General features: G+C 40.7%; 1 protein-coding gene across 8 annotated transcripts in view; it reads right to left on the reverse strand.

The window, feature by feature from the left end:
• Positions 1–2,597: 2,597 nt before the first annotated feature.
• The window catches only part of LOC101416633 (zinc finger protein ZFP2-like), a 61,708-nt gene continuing 44,213 nt past the window's right edge, over positions 2,598–20,092 (reverse strand). For 2 of the 8 annotated variants that reach the window (XM_004451263.4, XM_004451264.4), the window contains 5 exons: positions 8,636–8,721; positions 6,887–7,013; positions 6,004–6,096; positions 5,379–5,470; positions 2,598–4,932 (listed from right to left, as the gene is read on the reverse strand). In XM_004451263.4, the coding sequence (XP_004451320.2) occupies positions 3,418–4,932; positions 5,379–5,470; positions 6,004–6,096; positions 6,887–7,013; positions 8,636–8,668 (1,860 nt within the window). In that variant the 5' untranslated portion in view covers positions 8,669–8,721 and the 3' untranslated portion in view covers positions 2,598–3,417. Of the gene's footprint in view, positions 4,933–5,378; positions 5,471–6,003; positions 6,589–6,886; positions 7,014–8,635; positions 8,722–20,092 lie in introns of all 8 variants that reach the window. The other 6 variants (XM_071212707.1, XM_071212708.1, XM_071212711.1 and 3 more) reach the window with 4 other exon arrangements.

Genomic DNA, 20,092 nt, shown 5'->3' on the forward strand with positions numbered 1-20,092 from the left:
TTTAGAGGTGGAGTGGACATTGCCATCCCAGGGCCCACAGGATGGAGGAATAAAATATGGATTAGAGTGGACTCACTGGTATTCTACTATAGAACTATTGTGACTCAAGCAATTGAAGGAATTGTATTACTGATGTGGAGACAGTCCTCAGCAATAGCTGAGGGCACGGACAGATGCTGGACATTATATATCTTGCCATAACCCACTGAATGTACTGAGGGAGAGTGTAAACTACAATGTAAACTATTATTCACACAGTGCAGCAGTGCTCCAAAATTTACCAAATGTAATGAATGTGCCACAATGATGAAAGGTTGTTGATGAAGGAGGAGTGGGGTAGGGTGTGGGGTATATGGGAACCTGTTATATTTTTAATAATGTAATACTTTTTGTGATGTATGTTTAAAAAAAAGGCAATTAAATAAATTAAAAAATAAAAATAAAAAATAAAAGCAGTATTTCTCCAGAATGTGAGTTCTCTGCTATGTTTAAATGTTAAGTCTAGTGCTGAAGTCTCTAAAATATGCAAGACTTACAGTGTGAGTTGTTACATTTAAAATAAGAATACTGAAGGGAAGTGGACATGACTCAAATGATAAAAGCATCCACCTACCATACGGAGGGTTCAGGGTTTGATACCCAGGGACTCCTGACCTGTGGTAAGCTGGCCCATGCACAGTGCTGCTGTGCACAAGGAGTGCTGTGCCATGCAGAGGAACCCCCATGTAGGGGAGCCCCATGCACAAGAGTGCACTCTGCAAGGAGAGGCAGCCCATATGAAAAAAAGTGCACTCTGCCCAGGAGTGGTGCCGCACACTTGGAGAGCTGATGCAGCAAGATAATGCAACAGAAAAGAGATGCAGTTTCCTAGTGCCCCTGGCAATGCAAGTGGATGCAGAAGAACACAAAGCGAAAGAACACAGAGAGCAAAGGGGAGAAATGGAGAGAAATTAAATCTTTTTTTTTTTAAAGTACTGAAATATTTAAACCTATCACTATTTCATTTTCCTATTAATTGAATTTGGCAATATATTAGGCTTCCTTTTTGAAACAGTTTTGGATCACAAAGGGATTGAATTATGGGAGGGAAGGAACGCTGGTGTGAGGTGTTATGGGTGGGGGACACATGGCTGGGAGTTCTCCAGGGCATGTATATATAGGGTACATAAAAATGTCCTGATATATGTTGGTTATTTTCATAGTTACAGTTAGAAATGACAACTGAGGGAGTGCTGAGTTCCTACCCAGGTGAGATCTGTCACATTCCCCAATGGAACAGTAACAATCCCCCAAGTGCAAGTGCAAAGAACTGTGAAGGATGCCCCAATGATGAGTCCTTGATACTGATGACTATGCTAATGAGCCTGCATGCCTGAAATTTAAACTGGGCCTAGAGCTGTAGGGTTCCTAAGAGTTACCTGAGAGTCCCCATGTTGCTCAAATGTGGACACTCTCTAAGCCAAACTCAGCATGTAGACACATTACCATCCCCCCACCATGAGACAGGACTCCTGGGGATGGACCTCCCTGGTGCCAAGGTATTACTACCAATCACTACCTGGTGATACCACTAGAAAAAGACCTTGAATAAAAGGGGGAAATGGTAAAGACAAATGAGTTTATATGGCTGTCTTCAAAATACTCGGGTCATCAGAGGGGACACACTTGCACACACCTCAGCAGGATCCCAGAGACAGCCCAAAGTAGATACAACCCCAGAACTGAGGGCTACGGAGACACACAGGTTCAATGGTCATGGCAGTTGGTTCTGGAGTTCAGTGCCTTGTCACTGGGCCCTACTTTGGAATTTGTGTTCCTGTGATGGAGTTGTACTCAGATGTGACCTTTCTACACATGCCTCTTCTGTCACTTTTACTGAATCTGTGGTTGGCACTGGTGTTGGTGTATACCCAGAAGACTTCAGTCTCTGGAGTGGCCAAGTGCCAGCTGGTCCTTAAGCCTCAGCAGAGTTGCAAATGCTATTCTCTGGTTTGATAGACTTATCTAAGTCAGCTAACAGAGAGGTGAAGATGGTCAAGCACTACACCAGGGAACTGAAAGTGCCTACAACTCCAAGCAGGAGAATCACATCCATCAACCATGTGGGATCTAAGTCCCCTCTTGATATAGAGATGGAGGGACATCACCAACCCAGGGCCCACAGGATGGAGGAGTAAAATATGGATTAGAGCGGACTTACTTGTATTCTACTATACAATTATTGTGACTAATGGAAGAAACTGTAGCAATGATCTGGAGAAAGTGTCCATGGTAGTTGCTGAGGGCAGGGAGAGGGAAGAAGAGATGAGATGTGGGGGAATTTTTGGGACTTGGAGTTGTCCTAAATAATACTGCAGGGACAGATGCTGGACATTATATATCCAGCCATAACCCACTGAATGCACTGGGGAAGAGTGTACACTACAATGTAAACTATAATCCATGCGGTGCAGGACTGCTCCAAAATGAATTCACTAAAGGCAATGAAGGTGCCACAATGGAAAGAGGTTTTTCATGTTGGAGGAATGGGGAGGGTGGGGTGTGGAGTATGTGGGAACCTTTTATATTTTTAAATGTAATATTTTCTGTGACCTATGTATCTTTAAAAAAGACAATTTAATAAACTAAAAAAATAAAAACAGACTGATGACTTTCTCAAATTGTTTACATTCATAGGGATACTCTCCATTTGAATAATTTCCTATTGTCCAAGGCTAGAAGAATTAAGGTTTTCCCATACATATATTATGGCTTCTGTTCAGCATGAATTCTGTCATGTTGCCATAGGGCAGAAATACAGGTGAAAGGTTTCCTACACAGACAACATTCATGTGTTTTTTAGTGAGTTCTCTCATGGTGTTTAAAAGTAGAAAATTGACTTATTTTTCCCACATAAAGGACATTTATAGGGTTTCTGTCCAGAGTGAGTTCTCTCATGTCATTCAAGATGGAAATGTTGATTGAAAGCTTTCCCATATAAAAGACATTCATAAGATTTCTTTCCAGTGTGAGTTGTCTCATGTCACCTAAGATTAGAATAATTACTGAATGCTTTCCACGTTGATGATATTCATAGTTTTTATACAGAGTGAATTCTTTCATGTTTTTTTCATGGAAGTAGGATGAAAGAGGTCTTTCCCACAAAAATGGCATTCACAGTGTTTCTCTTCAATGTGAGTTCTCTCATGTTGTTGAAGATGGGAATTTCAACTGAAAGCATCCCTGCAGAGATGACACTCATGAGGTTTCTCTCTAGTGTGAGGTCTCTATTTTTTTAGGGAAGAGATGAAAGATGAAAGATGACTTTCATTGGATTTCCCTTTAGTGTGAGATTTCTCATGCTAAAGATGAATATATTTACTAAAAGCTTTCCCACACCAATTACCTTCATGAGGTTTCTATGCAGTGTGAGTTCTCTCATGTTTCTTTAGGGATAAAGGATTGACTGAAGACTTTTCTGGAAAGATGGCATTCATGCGGTTTCTCTCCAGTATGAGTTCTCTGATGTTTTTTTAGGTAAGCGGAATGACTAAAGGCTTTCCCGCAAAGATGACATCCATATGGTTTCTCTCCAGTGTGAGTTCCCTGGTGCCTACTTAGGGAAGTGGAGTGACTGAAGGCTTTCCCACAAAGGTGACATTCATAAGGCTTCTCTCCAGTGTGAGTTCTCTGATGTTGTTTTAGGGCAGAGGAGTGACAGAAGGCTTTCCCACAAAGCTGACATTCATACAGTTTCTCTCCATTGTGAATTTCCTGATGTATTTTTAGGTAAGAGGAGTGACTGTAGGCTTTCCCACATAGAAGGCATTCATGGGGTTTCTCTCCAGTATGAGTTCTCTGATGTATTTTTAGGGAAGAGGAATTACTGTAGGCTTTCCCACATAGAACACATTCATATGGTTTCTCTCCAGTGTGAGTTCTCTGGTGCATTTTTAAGGAAGAGGAGTGACTGTAGGTTTTCCCACATAGATGGCATTCATGGGGTTTTTCTCCTGTGTGAGTTTTCTCATGTCGTCTTAGGGTAGAACATCGAATGAAGGCTTTTCCACATAGGTCACATTCGTAGGGTTTCTCTCCAGTGTGATATCTCTTATGTTCTTTAAGACGAGCATAGTGACTGAAAGCTTTCCCACAAAGAAGGCATTCATGGGGTTTCTCTCCAGTGTGCGTTCTCTGATGTATTTTTAGGGAAGAGGAATGACTGTAGGCTTTCCCACACAGAGGGCATTCATAGGGTTTCTCTCCAGTGTGAGATCTCTTATGTTCTTTAAGATGAGCATAGTGACTGAAGGCTTTCCCACAGAGAAGGCATTCATGGGGTTTCTCTCCAGTGTGAGTTCTCTGATGTATTTTTAGGGAAGAGGAGTGCCTATAGGCTTTCCCACATAGATGGCATTCATGGGGTTTCTCTCCAGTGTGAGTTCTCTGATGTATTTTTAGGGAAGAGGAGTGACTGTAGGCTTTCCCACAGAGATGGCATTTATGGGGTTTCTCTCCAGTGTGAGTTCTCTGATGTATTTTTAGGGAAGAGGAGTGACTGTAGGCTTTCCCACAAAGATGGCATTCATGGGGTTTCTGTCCAGTAGGAGTTCTCTCATATTGTTGAAGATGGGAATATTCACTGAAAACATTCATGCATAGATGAGACTCATGGGGTTTCTCTCCAATGGGAATTCCATTATATTGTCTGAGATCAGAGCATTGCATAAAATTTTTAGCACTTTGGTAACATTCATATAATTTAATTCTAGGGTGAATATGCTTATGTTGATTTAAAGATGAACGATCACTGAGGATGGCTGGAGGTGGTTCCTTGAAATTGGATTTCTGTGACATGTGCATTGATGCATGTTCTTTCACTGTGGATGTGTAAGAGGAATCTTCTTGCAAATAATTATATTTAATGGAATTCTTTGGGGTATGAGATCTCTGCTGTGGAGAATGAGAAGAGACTGTAAAACATTTGTCCATAAAAATAAATTTCTTCATTGCCCTACATATGAAACATGGATTAATCCACTAGTGATAGTCTATAATTAAAATATTTGCCATGTTGGTTTCAAATATACATTGATCTACTCCATATACAGAGATTCTCTATTATAACAATCTAATTGCAGAGGTGTCTGATCAATTTTGAGCTTCATGATGTTTCAAAGATTAAGCATGTGAAACATTTATGCAATTCATTTTTTATATGAATCAGGTAAGAGCTTTGCTTAGGTTAATTTTTACTTTAATTCAAACTATCCCAGACTTTCGCTGGATTAGCACTTAATGCCAACGTTAAATACAATTTCAATATTTTATTGAATTCTTAATTTATTCTATCCCTAGGAATCAATTTGGAATATTAGGATTCACAAAATTAAGCTTACCCATGCCATGACTTTAGAAGTGTCTTTCCTACAGGTAGGTTGGTTGAATACCATTTCTATCATTTCACATGTTTTAAAGGCACTTATCTTCCCTGTAGTAATTGAAAAGAAAAAAAAAATTGTTAGAATACCATTAGGGAGACAAAAATTTTGCAAAGTTCCAAGTATATCTTTCAGTATGTTTCCCATATTCACAATTAGCTTGGTAAGAATACTGAATTAATGAATACTTCAGGGATAAGAAACCATTATAAGACATTACAATCAGAAAGGTTTTTGGCAGGGAATATAAGAAAAAATGATTTGGGAGGTCAGGGAGATAAAAAAGAAGAAAAATATTCCAAGAATAGGACCAGGACAAGGATCATTACATGAAAGTTTAATTGCAATAACAAACGAATATTCCTTTCACAACATCAATGATAAAAGCTTGAGAAGTATATGGAATAAACATGTGACTAAAATTTCCCCAATTTCCTCCTCTATATTTTAGAAATCATTAATTCATGTAGGGAAACCCTAGGAAAATATAATTCACTTAAGGAATCTTGAAGTTGAAATATTCAAGCACATACTCATTATATCAGGAGACCCTCCTTCCGATGTACAGGTCTTTAGGGCTCACCTGAATTCTGGTACTGAGGAAATCCTATTTCTTCTCTCCACACTTCTCCTTGTTCCAACTGGGAAAGCAAATCTGTTTTGCAGACTTGATATCCTGTTTGTATGAAAAAAGTTATCTGGATTTTAAGTTATGATAGTAACAGAGCATGATCATGATGTCCATGGCACGTTACCGAAGAATAAAGGAAGCATGGAAGGTCAGCAATACAACAAAACCTAGAACTCAGATAACTGATAATATTTCAACAGAAATTGTAACTTGATATTTTTCACATGTCAATGAGGACCACTGGTTATTGTTACCCATGCAACTAGTACAAAGAGTAACTGCTGGATCATCTATATTCTAAATAGGGAGAAATCTGTTTCCAAAGTCACTGAATATTATGTTCAAAAAAAATCAAATTAATGTAAATCCCAAAAGAATGATCTAAATTCTATATGGAAAAGGATATATACAATGCTTTTACTACTATGTACTGAAGCATCAGCATAGCCCTTGGAGCAGAATACTTATTTCATCACAGTCATTTATTCATTGAGAAAGTATTCATTGAGTTGTCAGGACAGCACTGAGTATTGGAAACTGAGATTCAAGAAAGATATTAAGCTGTGGTCAAGAAGATTAAATTCTACTGGGGTGAATTAGATATAAATAAAAACAAGGAAACAATAAGTCAGTTTTATTTTTTATAATGCAATATAAATGTACTAAGATTTAAAATATAATCATGAGAAAATTATTATATAATATGGAGAACTGAAATTTAAATAAATAAATCAAAGATGATTTATGCTAAATATATTGATAAATAGGTTACATAGATGGTAACTAGATAAGGGATAGACAGATACAGAGGGTAGAAAAATTTTGATAGTCTCACCTACTGAGATCAGGCTATTGATATTCTCCAGCATCACTTCTCCGAACAGCTTTTGCTGGGATGTGTCTAACAAGTCCCACTCTTCCTGGGTGAAATTTACAGCCACATCCTTGAAGGTCACTAACTCCTAAAACATCACAGAAATTTGTGTTCACACAGCACTATCCTAAGTAATGTCCTGGGTGTCGTGTATAAACTAACACCACTAAAGAAGTAGAAACTATGCATATAAAACTCAAAATGTGTATGGGGTTCAAGTAACATCATTATCAATGCTGAATTGTCATCTGTATTTCAGATGCACTCACAGACACATACTCTGAATACATCATACTGCATTATAAAAGAAAATCATATGACATGAGATGTTATATACACCTGGAAATTTCCCAACAAACTTATAATTATGCCTTCTTTGATTATAAAGCTTTCGTTCAAGCATTCAAAGCTAAATCAATCTTTCCAAACAATTCTAAGTAAATTTATAGACTTACTGTAAGACAAGGAATATACATGGTATTTCATTTTTAAAAAAAGAGTATGGTTAAATTATTCCCCTACACAGAAGAACTCACTTTCCTCTCATTTATAAAATCATTTTTGAATATGTTACGCATTTTGACAAATGCGAGTTAATATGTGAATTGCTTTCTATCTAAATTCAATTCACAGGTCTATTATGAATTTAAATGGCAGGGAAACTTGTACAAATATCCAGAATTCTGCTAAACTGAAAAGGCATCAAATCAGTTAAGTCCTGCCTTCCTCAGTGCTACATAACTCAGGTATTCATTGTAATGTATAAATACAGATGATTCAGGGTCACAAGCCAAAGATTCCTGAGACACTTGTATGGATACATAGCCTTACACTGACAATTCCTATGAAAGAACACTTTCCAAACTCAAATTTATCTGGGTCTACAAAAACTTTGTCATAATCTCACTTTGAACTTCATCTGTGTGCAAAAATTTTTAAAAATCTTGTTCATTGCTTGTGTCTCCAAATCTTCAAAACTTTTCAGAGAAATAAATTTTATTTAACCTATTATAAAGCACCTGAAACCACAGCCACAATGAAGCAAAAATAATTCCTATACATTGCACCCATTTATAAAATTTGAGTAAGTCTGCTTTAGAAAATTGAAGTTAGGAAATTTGAAAACAGTGGTAAGGTGAATTTTAGTTTTATTTTTAAAAAATACTTGAAAATGTGCAAATATATTCCATCAAAATTTTAAGACAATTAAATTTGGAGAAAATAAAGAAATTATTCTTCATTTACTTTATTAACCTTCTCATGCTTCTGGCAAATATGCCTATCCTGCACAACAATACCTGTAAATTATAGATTGACCCCACAGCTGAAAACTCAGCCTCTTTTCTGACTATAACCTTCTTGTTTTGTTCATCTGTCACCTCTATTCATGACACGCCAACGTCAATCTCAGGCACTAACATGAATTCATTATCCAATGAGCTATGGGATGTGTGAGAAAAAGAAAACATCTGGAACCTTTTCAGAGAATACAGTCTTTATGGAAACTGGAACCAACTCTTGCAATTACCTTGGAAGATTACTCATTCATCAGTCCCTAACTTACCATAATTATTAAAGAATCCTGTATAAATTTAATTTCAGAACCTTGAATAGCCCCTGAATATGCTCAGAATATCCACACCCATAGGAGGAATCTTCCCCTCTGCTAGCAACAGAGGTGCAATTTCAGTAAAAGAATTCCTTACTCACCTGTGATTGCATTGTCAATCCCTTAGCAGGCATATATCTTCCTCTGGATTTTCATGCACAATCAGGCAAGCAGAAGTTAAGCAAAGCTGAGAATGGAGAAGGAATCTTAAGATTCAAATCCTGACCACAAGTTTCAGGCCCACCTGCCATGAATGCCAAACACTTCACTCAGGAGTATACCCAGCCCAGTCAACAAAAGGAATATGAGATGTGTTCAAGAGAAATAAGGAGAGGACTCTTCTATCCCAGAGTCAAGATGCTGGAAGTCTTCTCCTCTCTGGCTAATGAAGATGATATGATTATCTTCGTTATACAGATAAGTACATGAAAATCCATGGGTTATATTTATTAATCACCCCTGAATGTTCAGAGACTTAATTCATCTCTGATTCCAAAACATAGGAATCCCTGACCAAAACCACATCTGGAATTGGGTCCTCAACAAAAGAGGAAACAGACTGGAATTTCTCAATTACTGGATTTAAAATAGCATTGCTTCTCTCATATGCATTTCTGTCTTCTGGATTCCCACTCCCTTCCTGCTCTACCATGAACTTGACCTGATGTTTTGTCTGAAAACATCTTAGTTCTTCCATATGTGGTATCTAACAATACAACCTCTCAACACTAAGTTCTATATCTTACCCCAATGTATTTGTAAATCAACTAAGAAACTTAAGAATATGTATTATTAAAAGAAAAATAAAAAAAAAAATACTTTATGGGGTTGATCAGATCTAGGATTAACTCAGCTATTTATACCTCCAGTCCAGGAAGAAAATGACTGTATTCAACATGTTTGGAAAATTAAATATTTATGATAATTTACTCTTGTCAGTAACCCAGCTGATAAAGGTTAGTCATTTAACAAATGTCCCAAATAGAGATTCTCTAGAGAGCTGAAGTAATACGACAAACGTATTTGACCAGAAAAAGACCCAGCTAGATTTAAATTTTTTCCTCCTATCTCCCAATTTCAAATATCTAAAGGGTTACATTCCACACCTAGGTATTACATGGAATGTCTCCTCTCATTTAAATAATCAGATACCCTGTTGTCAAAACTTCCTCTTAATTTAGTTACAATTAAATCCATGCACAGGTTCACCTGTCACAAGGAAACCTCCACTGCATTGAACCCACTTCCCAAATAGCTTTCACCTCATTTAATATTTACTGCCAGATGTATTCCAAGCTTACACATTTCAGCATATGCTTCATGAGAACTGTATTTCCCATGTTTCAATAAATAGCTTACTATTTTCCACATCTGTCCACATAGGAAGTGATTCTAATTTCCTGTCATGTTTATTACTTCAAGTGACACAGCACATTACTAAGCTGTTGCTTATGACAAAATACAGAATCATAACCCCTAGTGCTTTCAAATGTATCTGCAGAAAAGAATACATCTTGATAATTGAGTTATTCTTCCATCTTCCATAGTTTGAACACCACATATTTTCACATTTCACATTACTTTTACCAGATGAGATTAACATCATAATAACCAGGTGAGTATGTAATTCTTAAAAAATCACCTCAATTTAACACTATGTCTAGTTATTCCTGCATTCATACTCATTAGTTACTCTCTCTCCCATTGAAGAGTCTTGTTACCTGATTAAGTTGAATGTTTCCAACTAAATTCTTGTCTTTCCTATTTCTTTCTGAAATCTCTCCTATCACAATCTTCCTCTCTCGTAACTGATTTCCTTTTTCTTCTTTCATAATCAATCCATATGAGCACTTTTACCCTTTTCTCATACAGCCTTAAATAATGGAGTTAATAACATCATGGATTTCTTAAGTAAATCATGCTACCATCTCCAATAAGCTCCCCATGAATAAACAAACTGTGTGTGCTTCAATCTATAATTTGGAAGTAAACACAAATTGGACCTTTTGGGGACTTCATTTTTCTTAGACTCTTTGGACATCTCAATCCCCAGATTGTATTCAAGTTATTCTAGTTACTCCTCCCTCTTGTGTACTGCATGACATTACTCAAGCAATATTATTAAGATATTTCAAGGATGAATTTTAAACCCCATTTCTGTATACTATCATGACAATAATCACACATCTATTCAATTGCCTCAATTTACTCCACTATTCTAAAGTGACAGTGTACATCTCTATTTTCATAGAGGCAAAAAAGTCAAACATAATGCAAGACATTTCCTCCACCATGATCCCAGAAATCTACAATAAATTCTCTTCTTCTAAAGCTTACTCTCTGATTAACCTAGATGTCAACCAAGATTAATATAATCAAGGTATGCCACTTGAACAAAATATTTCCCTTCAAATTAAGTAGTTTTAAGTTAGAACTCCAGTCATTTAGGGATTGAATGAGAATTCATCACTCAGGAAAACACAAGTACATTCATATTATGTAACCATCCTTCATTTCCATGGAAATCCCCTCAAACACTTTCCCACATCATTCTCATGTTCCTTCAGTCTCTGTCCTGTCATTTTCTCAAAGGCCTCTTCATTGAGCCCCTAACATAAGATACTGTTTGCCCCTCAAAGAGCCTATATTACAATATTGTACTATTCCTTCAGATTCCTCATATAATTTTTCTTTGTACATTTATTTGCTTATATTTTGGTCTCTCCCCCAGTCTAATAGTATAAATCCTTCCCTGAATGCTAGTAGATTAAATAAGCTTCCCTTTGAAAATGATCAAATAATTATAAACACAGAAATATTGTATATCCACAATAAATTAACCAGATGTCATATGGCCTGGGGCCAACTGCCTGCAGTCAAATTAAATACATTCTGATTAAAAAGAAAACCATTTACAAAAAAAAATTAGGGCTCTCCTGCCTGGTTAAAATTCTCTCCCTTATTCATGAGAACACAAATGGTCTGAGAATGCAAGGAATCCAAGTCTTAATGAGGCTGCTTTTACAACGTGTGCACTTTAGAGCTCTTTTGTCTCTAGAAAAAAGCACCATTTTGATGGAAATCTCTATGTAGTTGATATCATCAGTTCTCTAATTCTAAAGACACATCTTGATTAACTCAGATGTTAGTCCAGATAAATGTACTTAAGGCACACCTTGTGTCATTCACTTCCTTCTAAAAGTCTTAAAACCAACCTGCCTGATTTTTGAAGGATACCCCACACTTTTATGGACTTCGGTTGTTCTGGGTAAGTACACTAGAGCACTTATAGCAAGAAAATTTTTACTAATCTGTATATCTGAAAAGTGAAATCTACAAATATTTTCTCAGTCATCCATGTGACTCTATGTAAGCAAAAATATCTGTGCTGAAAAAAATATACAAGGAAAATTTTAATTGTTCAAGAGTGTGTATATTTTACTATAAAGCAAAGACTACCCAGTATAGGTCTCATTATGTGAAATCTATCTTCGAACTTCAAAATATTAGGGGTTCCCATGTTGAAGGAATCCCCTTCCCCTTCCTTCTTCCCCATTGTGCAATGCTGAAATGAGCTGCTTTCTGATAATGCAGACCTTGGGTATGTGTGTGTGCTGTAGGCTGCAGGGTGTGCACCTGTAAGAACTTGCTTGTGTGAGTAAGCAGGCTAATTTAAGTTAGCAACCATTGCCTCAGCCTGTGTCCATTTATCTCAGCTAACAGCAAAATCTGCTTCTGTACTTCCACTTGCTTCCTACCCCCTATATAAGACTCTGAAAGCAGCAGCTTGGGACCCAGAATTTGGAGACCAAACTCTCCTCTGGGTCTGCACACATAATAAAACCTGAGTTCCTCCATATTGCTTGGGTTTTTGACTGGACCTGAACTTCTTCTGCCACATTTGGTTCCCTGACTGGGAAACCCAGTCAAGCAGGCCTGTTGCACCTCCGGCTTGGGAGACAGTGGGCGTGGCCAGTGGTATGCTCCAGATGAACAAGGTAGGCGCCACCTATCCACTTGACAGGACCTCCTTCCAAGGAATTTCACACAGGGCCACATCCCTGCGACCCGGCCCGACTCAGTGGAGTGACCGAACGATACTGGAAGACTTCGGAAAAGGTAAGGCCCTGGGTGCTGAGTCCAGTTCCAGTCAGGCCCATCTCCAGACTCAAGAGGAGACTGATCACCTCCTAACTTCTCAGTTAACAATAATACAGAACAGGGCAGGCCCGGGGGAGGTCATGTTTAAACTCTGAGTGAAAGTGTGAGTGAATGAGGACGGCAGGGGCTTGTGCTTGTCATACCAGTCTGTGGCTCAATGGCTTGCATGGAGTGGGCCCTAATCTGCATTCCGCAGCTACATCATATGGCATAATGGCCAACCTGGACTCCGCACAGACGCCTTAGCCAGGACGAGCCTAAGTTCTTGTGAGAGACATGGACAGGTGGGCATCTGAGAGGCCTCAAAAGGGGCACCCCCATCCTTTGTCTGTCTTGTGCCACTGACACAGGGATGGGTTCATCACAGTCAAAGCCCACCATTTTGACCTGCATGCTTAAGAATTTTAAAAAGGGCTTTTCTGGAGATTATGGCATCCAGATGAATCCAAAACTCCAAACACTCTGTAAATCAAGAGTGGCCAGCCTTCAGCATTGACTGGCCTTCAGAGGGGACTCTGGACATACACAGGGTTCGTGCAGTATGGTTAGTGGTCACTGGAAATCCAGGGTACCCTGACCCATTCCCCTACATTGACTTCTGGTTAGAGATTGCCCAAACACTGCCCCTGTGGGTTCGATTATATGCTGGGGAAAAGGGACAGAGTAGGATTTTAGTAACTCAGGAGTGAGGCTTCAGAAGCCAGTCATTCACCACGTACTGGTAGAAGAGGACCCCCTGCCTCCACCACCACCATATGCCCCTACTGCACTGGTCCTTCCTCCAAACCCTGGCACATTACCAGGCCTCCCAGAGACCACCCCCTTCGGTCTCTCCTCCGGGCCCAGAACCAAGGGCAAACTCTCCTGCTGTGCCCTCTCCACCGGCTATCGTCTCAGACCATGCATCCACTTCGGGGGAGACTCAGGGACCCTGGTGGCCAGGAGGCTCTGGTCACCTCAGCCAGCCTTCCAGATGCCCCTCTGGGAGACACAGGGTCTGCCCCATCTGGGCAAGAATGGTACTCCAGCCTGGCCAGCCTATCCTCTACTATCAGCCCTTTACAATCCCAGACCTCCTGAATTGGAAACACCACACTCTTTCTTACTCTGAAAAGCCACAGGCCCTTATCAACCTCATGGGATCCATTTTTCAGACCCATCATCCCACCTGGGGTAATTATTGCCAACTCCTCGTAACTCTGTTCAATATGGAGGAGAGACGGCGAGTCCTGACAATGGCCCAGAAGGGGCTGCAGGAGCACACCCCAGCTGGTGTCCTGGACCCTGAAGAATGGGCCTGAACGGCAGTCCCAGACACCCAGCCCGACTGAGATTTCAACACCGAACAAGGGCAAGCTGCGTTCTGACACTACTGGGAGGTAATCCTTTGAGGGGTCCGAGATGGCGCCAAGCAGCCCGCAAACATGACAAAAATGAGCTTGGTTGTTCAGAAACCTGACGAATCTCCAGGAGACTACGACAAACAGCTCTGCAAGGCCTTCCGGGTTTACACTAGCTTTAATCCAGAAGCTCTGGAAAACCAGAGTATGGTGAATGCTGCTTTTGTCACACAGGCAGCTGCAGACATCAAAAGGAAGCTACAAAAGCCTATGGTCTCATGGGCATGAACATCACACAACTGCTAGAAGTTGTGAACAAGGTCTTTGTCAATTGAGATGAGGTTGCTGAATGGGAAGCCAGGAAGAAGCTAAAGTAGCAGGCCTCCTTACCAGCAGCAGCCCTGGGAAAACCTAACCCCACTGAATGAGAAGGGCCACCCCGGAAAGGCGGGACCAATGCTAAGAGGGTCTCACTGACCAGAGACCAATGTGCCCACTGCAAGGAGAATGGACAGTGGAAGAATGAGTGCCCCCAAAAAACTCAGGCACACCAAGGAGACACTCCGAGAGGAAAATACCGGCCTGAGCCCCAGGGTCATCTGATCGGACTGGCAAATGACACTGAATAGGGGCGACCGGGCTCATTGAACCTTGGCCCCCATGAGCCCATGGTCAGGTTACAAGTTGGGGGCCAAACAGTGAACTTTATGGTAGACACTGGTGCAGAGCACTCTGTGGTCATGGCCCCTGTTGCCCCCTTCAGCGGGAAAATTGTTAACATCATAGGGGCGACGGGGGGGGGGGGGCGATCAGACTCACAACCATTTTGCCAATTGAGGACCTGCTGGCTTGGTGGCCATGAGGTGACCCATGAATTCTTATACATGCCTGAATGCCCAATCCCTCTGCTCAGAACGGATCTTTTGACCAAACTGGGGGCTCAAATCACCTTCGAACCCGGAAGGCCCGTGACCCTAAGCCTTGGGGCCAGTTTCACTCTCCTAATCTCCATTCCCTGGGACAAAGAATGGAGGCTACACTCGGGGGTGTGCCCGATCCAGAACCCAGAGGAGTTACGAGAACTGTTTCCTGATGTCTGGGTAAAAAAAAAAAAAAACCCCGGGAATTGCATGGAATCATGCACCGGTCACTGTCAGCTTAAAACTTGGGGCACTCCCGACCCAACAAAGACAATATCCGACACCCTTTGAGGCACAGTTGGGCATAACCGAGCATATAGACCGCCTAAGGAAAGTGTCAGTCACACTGGAACACCCTTCTACTACCAGTAAAGAAGCCAAGGCATGGGTTGCCAATGTCAATAGGAAGCGACAATGGCCCAGTTTTTGTGGCAACCATAGTCCAGGAACTGGCAAAAATGTTGGGGCTCAAGTGGAAACTTCATGCTGCCTATAGGCCCCAGAGCTCAGCAAAAGTTGAACGAATGAATTGAACCCTCAAAACCACCCTAGCCAAGTTCTGCCAAGAAACTGGTCTCCCTTGAGTAGACTTGCTTCCCTTAGCCTTTCTCCTGGTGAGGTGTAACCCGGGATGCACTGGTTATTCACCCTTTGAGATCTTGTTTGGACGGCCACCCCCAATTATTCGGGCATTTAAGGGAAAGTCTAGGCTCCTAGGGGAAGCTAACCAGGATTCCCTCCTCTAGCAGTTAGAGGAGGTCCTAGCTGAGATACACAAAACTGTTTTGTCCCAGAACCTCATTCCCCTGGGACACCCAGTTCACCCCTACCTACCTGAGGACCAAGTCTGGATTAAAGACTGGAAGAAGGAACCCCTCCAGCCCTCCTGGACAGGGCCACACACAGTGATCCTTGTAACCCCCACTGCTCTTAAGGTTGCAGGTACCGTCCCTTGGATCCATCATTCCAGAGTCAAAAAGGCACATCCCAGTGAAGAGCCAGCCAACTGGGCAGCCCAACCTGTGCCCAACAATCCCAAGGGTGGGAATCACTAGGAAACGGCAGACCTCAGCCACACGGAGCAACAGCTGAATGGACTCCTGTTTCTGGTGGAGTCTATCCTTGTACTGCCTACTCACCACATTTGGAGTCAGGCTCGCTGCTGTGGCCCCCACGGACTGGACTACTGGGAATAGGGTCCTGGTTGCTATTGTTTACTGGGGCATAGTAGGATGCTTCGTTACCTTGAGTTGCTTCTGCTTCCCCTCCTAACCTGGTCCCTTGAGACCGAACCCCCAGCTCACTGGAAGTTACAGGTTAGTAAGGTCTGGGGAAGTCAGGAAGTCCTAAATGTCTTGGCCCCTTTTCCAGCAAGGGCCACTTCTGCCTCTGCTTTGTTTAATGTATGTCAAGCAATAAGGAGAGAAGCTCATGAACACTCAGGATGCCCAGTTTATTGCACCTATGAGAAGTATTGGTGCAAAGGATCTGGTGGGGAACACTTCGGCAGTGAATGGTCATATCTGATCGCTGCCACCACAGCCTGGAGACCATCATGGGTCCCAAGCAACTCCTCCTACCTGCTGCAGAACACCCCCAAACCATCCATGTGACTGGGACCTTTGCATCCAAGTAAATCTCACCCTTTTAAATCAGACCGACAGCTTCCAGAGAGCTGAGGTAAGAGAAAGACTCAACATAGGAATTTATGTCTCAGTAGGTAAACACCTGCATGACTTCATACTAATTCATCTGGTTCAGGTTCGGGTGCCGGTGGCCCCCTTAGTTCAGGAAGTCCTCTCCCCCAGAAAGGTCCTACAAAGAAATGTAAGTAAAGCCACTCAAAAGCTTTAGGCTAAGCTCAGGAAGATACCCCAAAATATACTTCTGAGCCAAGTCCAAACTTTCCATCAGCTCCTAAACAAGACCCTGCCCAGTATGGCAACCTCCTGCTGGTTATGTGCTTCTCCCACCCTGACCATCTTTCCTGTGCTCATCTCCAAGGACATAACCTCATACCTCGGGAGTGGCTCAGAGACTGACAATAAACCACTCTCCATCTGCATAACTGAGCCCCCTGGGGAACTACTTACCTGTATGAATGTGACCCCGGGACCGGCCCCACACCCACACCCATGCCGGCTGCCCTCCCCCTTGGGGAAACAGACTGCAACACCACTTACCCATTTAAGGGAACCAGACGGTGTGCCAAGAACTCCACCCTTTGGATCTGTGGTACTCAAGGGTACCAATGCTTGCAATCGGCAGGCCAAGGCATATGCTACCTAGCTTGGCCAGTACCATCATTCTTGGTATATGGGAATGAGCTGCCTGAAGAACTCTCCCAAACCAAACGAGCAGTACAGGCAATCCCTATACTCCTGGGACTGGGGAAGGCTACAAGTGCAGCAGCGCCGGGGCCTATCTTGAGATAAATCAGCAGGGCTTGCGAAACCTGGCACAGGAAACATCAAAGGACCTTGAGGAAATAACGGGGGCCCTCGGTGAGATTTAAAACCAAACAGACTCACTCACAGAGGTAGTACTGCAGAATAAATGAGGATTAGACTTGCTGATGGCCAGCCATCAGCTGGGGGATTTGTCAGGCCCTGGGAGAAGAGTGCTGCTTTTATGCCAACTCTTCAGGTATAGTCAGGGACAAAATAGCTGTGCTAAAAGAAAGAGCTAAAGCCCACTTAGAATTGAGCTTACCAGGCAGCCACCTGCAATATCTCTTCTCTTGGATATGGCTATTCATGCCGGTAATAGCCACAATTTTCTTCCTCATAACCTTTGGGCCATGTGTCCTGCAATACCTGATGCAGTATGTCACCTCCCACTTAAATGACGTAAAGCACCAAGTGATGCCTCAAGTGAAATATCAACCATTAAGCACAAGGGGACAGTACTCTGGGTCAAAGGGTGATGCCCTATAAAAATTATTAAGGGCATCAAAGGGCAGAATGTTGAAGGAATCCCCTTCCTTCTTTCCCATTGTGCAATACTGAAACGAGCTGCTTTCTGATAATGCAGCCCTTGGGTATGTGTGTATGCTGTAGGCTGCAGGGTGTGCACATGTAAGAACTTGCTTGCGTGTGTCAGCAGGCTAATTTAAGTTAGCAGCTGTTGCCTCAGCCTGTGTCTATTTATCTCAGCTAACAGCAAAATTTGCTGCTGTACTCCCGCTTTCTTCCCGCCCCCTATATAAGCCTCTGAAAGCTGCAGCTCGGGGCCCAGAATTTGAAAACCCAACTCTCCTCTGGGTCTGCATGCATAATAAAACCTGAGTTCCTCCATCTCTCTGAATAGCATTTGGGTTTTTCAGCCAGACCTGAACTTCTTCTGCAACACCCAAAAGAAATTATTAAGTTTCACTGTTGAATTTTGTATGAATAAGTTGGGTTTTAAAGAATTTTCTAAACTAAAATTATTATCAATGTATGCTTGTATATGCTTTAACAGTACATTCAGCTTATTTTGAGTATTAACAAAGCTTGCTATTTTAGTAGTGCTAAATAATTACTGGCACTATCAAAGAACCTGCTCCAGAAAATATTTTTCCTTTATGACAATATAGGTACATTACTGTAATCAGAACTACATCATATATTTTAAGGCACTAGGCCTACTGAATATAATTAAACACTATACACTGATTTCTATCAGAATATCGTTTGTAACATATGGTTCTATAATCTATCCCCCAGATGAGTGGTTCCCATAAGTATGGATCTTTATGAAAAAGGTAATGTTATATTTCTCAAAAATACTGTAACTTCTAGCATGTATTAGCAGACCAATATGCTTATTTTGTTTTTTAATTCTTTAGACATATGAAAGACTTGAAATGGTAGCAACCTGGTAATCTTTATCAATACTCAATGGCCAATGGATTTAATGTGCAAATTAAAACCTACTAGCATTTTGTTTAATCTATGTATCTTTACAAAAAAAAGATAATTAAAAAAAAATAATAAAACCTACTAGCATACCAGGAAACCATGACAATAAGGGACCAAAAACACTAAAGCAAAACAAGAACATAAGAACAAAATCTAAAGCATTTACAGATATTTGTCAGTCGTTTACTTATTTCTTTTTAAGATAAGCCAATTGAAAGAAATTGAGGGCAGTAACCTTCTGCTTCTCTCTCACAGACTTATTTTTCATTTCAGTCTCCCTAGAGTAGGCCTGAGTCAAAGGTCTTTTGAAAAGATATGGAGGTTCAAAGTCATCCCAACTATGATCTCACTTTGCTTAGTACTAATTATCTCTCCAGTCAGTAGCAATTATATTAGTTGATTACAAAATTATTCATATATATCTTGAAAAATAGAAAAAAATATTTCTGTAGAGGAATCAAGAATGTATTTCCATTTTAGGAAAGAATTTGTAGGAAAGCACATAGAACTGTATAGTTTGATATTAACTATAGCTGTTAGTTCCTCTTTGTAAAGAAATATGTAAACATGTAATGCTTTACTCAATCTATTATCTTTATCACCATGAGAATTAGAGACCCCAGGATTATTATGTATTTTGATGACAACAAGAGAAAAACACTAGAGAAATTTCCCAGTGCATTCTAAGAGAGCTCAAATTAAAGGTTAACTTTCTTTGTTGAAAACCTGTATAAAAGCTGTAGGAAAACACAACACCTTTGCAGGATATATTAAAGGAAGCCTTAGAACCTCAAAGAAAAAGGAGAGCGAGGCCTAGAGGAACATACAGAAGAAAGAATAGAGAATGGACAACCGAAAGATTAAAAAGACAGAAAAAACATGTATGACATATGAAAACCAAAGAAGTCAATAATGCATTTACAGTAATATCATTGAATGTGAATGGATTAAACTCCCCAATCAAAAAACAGGTTGACAGAAAGGATATAAAACATAAGCCATTCATATGCTGCTTATAAGAAACTCACCTTAGACACAGGGAAGTGAATAGGCTAAAAGTGAAAGGTTGGAAAAAGATACTCCACACAAATAGTAACCAAAAAAAGAGCAGGGATTGCTATATAAACATTGGACAAAACAGACTTTAAATGTAAAAACTTATCAGATAGAATAGGCCATTATACATTAATGAAAAGGACAGTGCACGAGAAAGATATAACAGTCATAAATATCTA

This window comes from Dasypus novemcinctus, chromosome 29 (assembly GCF_030445035.2).
Source record: "Dasypus novemcinctus isolate mDasNov1 chromosome 29, mDasNov1.1.hap2, whole genome shotgun sequence".
NCBI classification, from domain to species: Eukaryota; Metazoa; Chordata; class Mammalia; order Cingulata; family Dasypodidae; genus Dasypus; species Dasypus novemcinctus.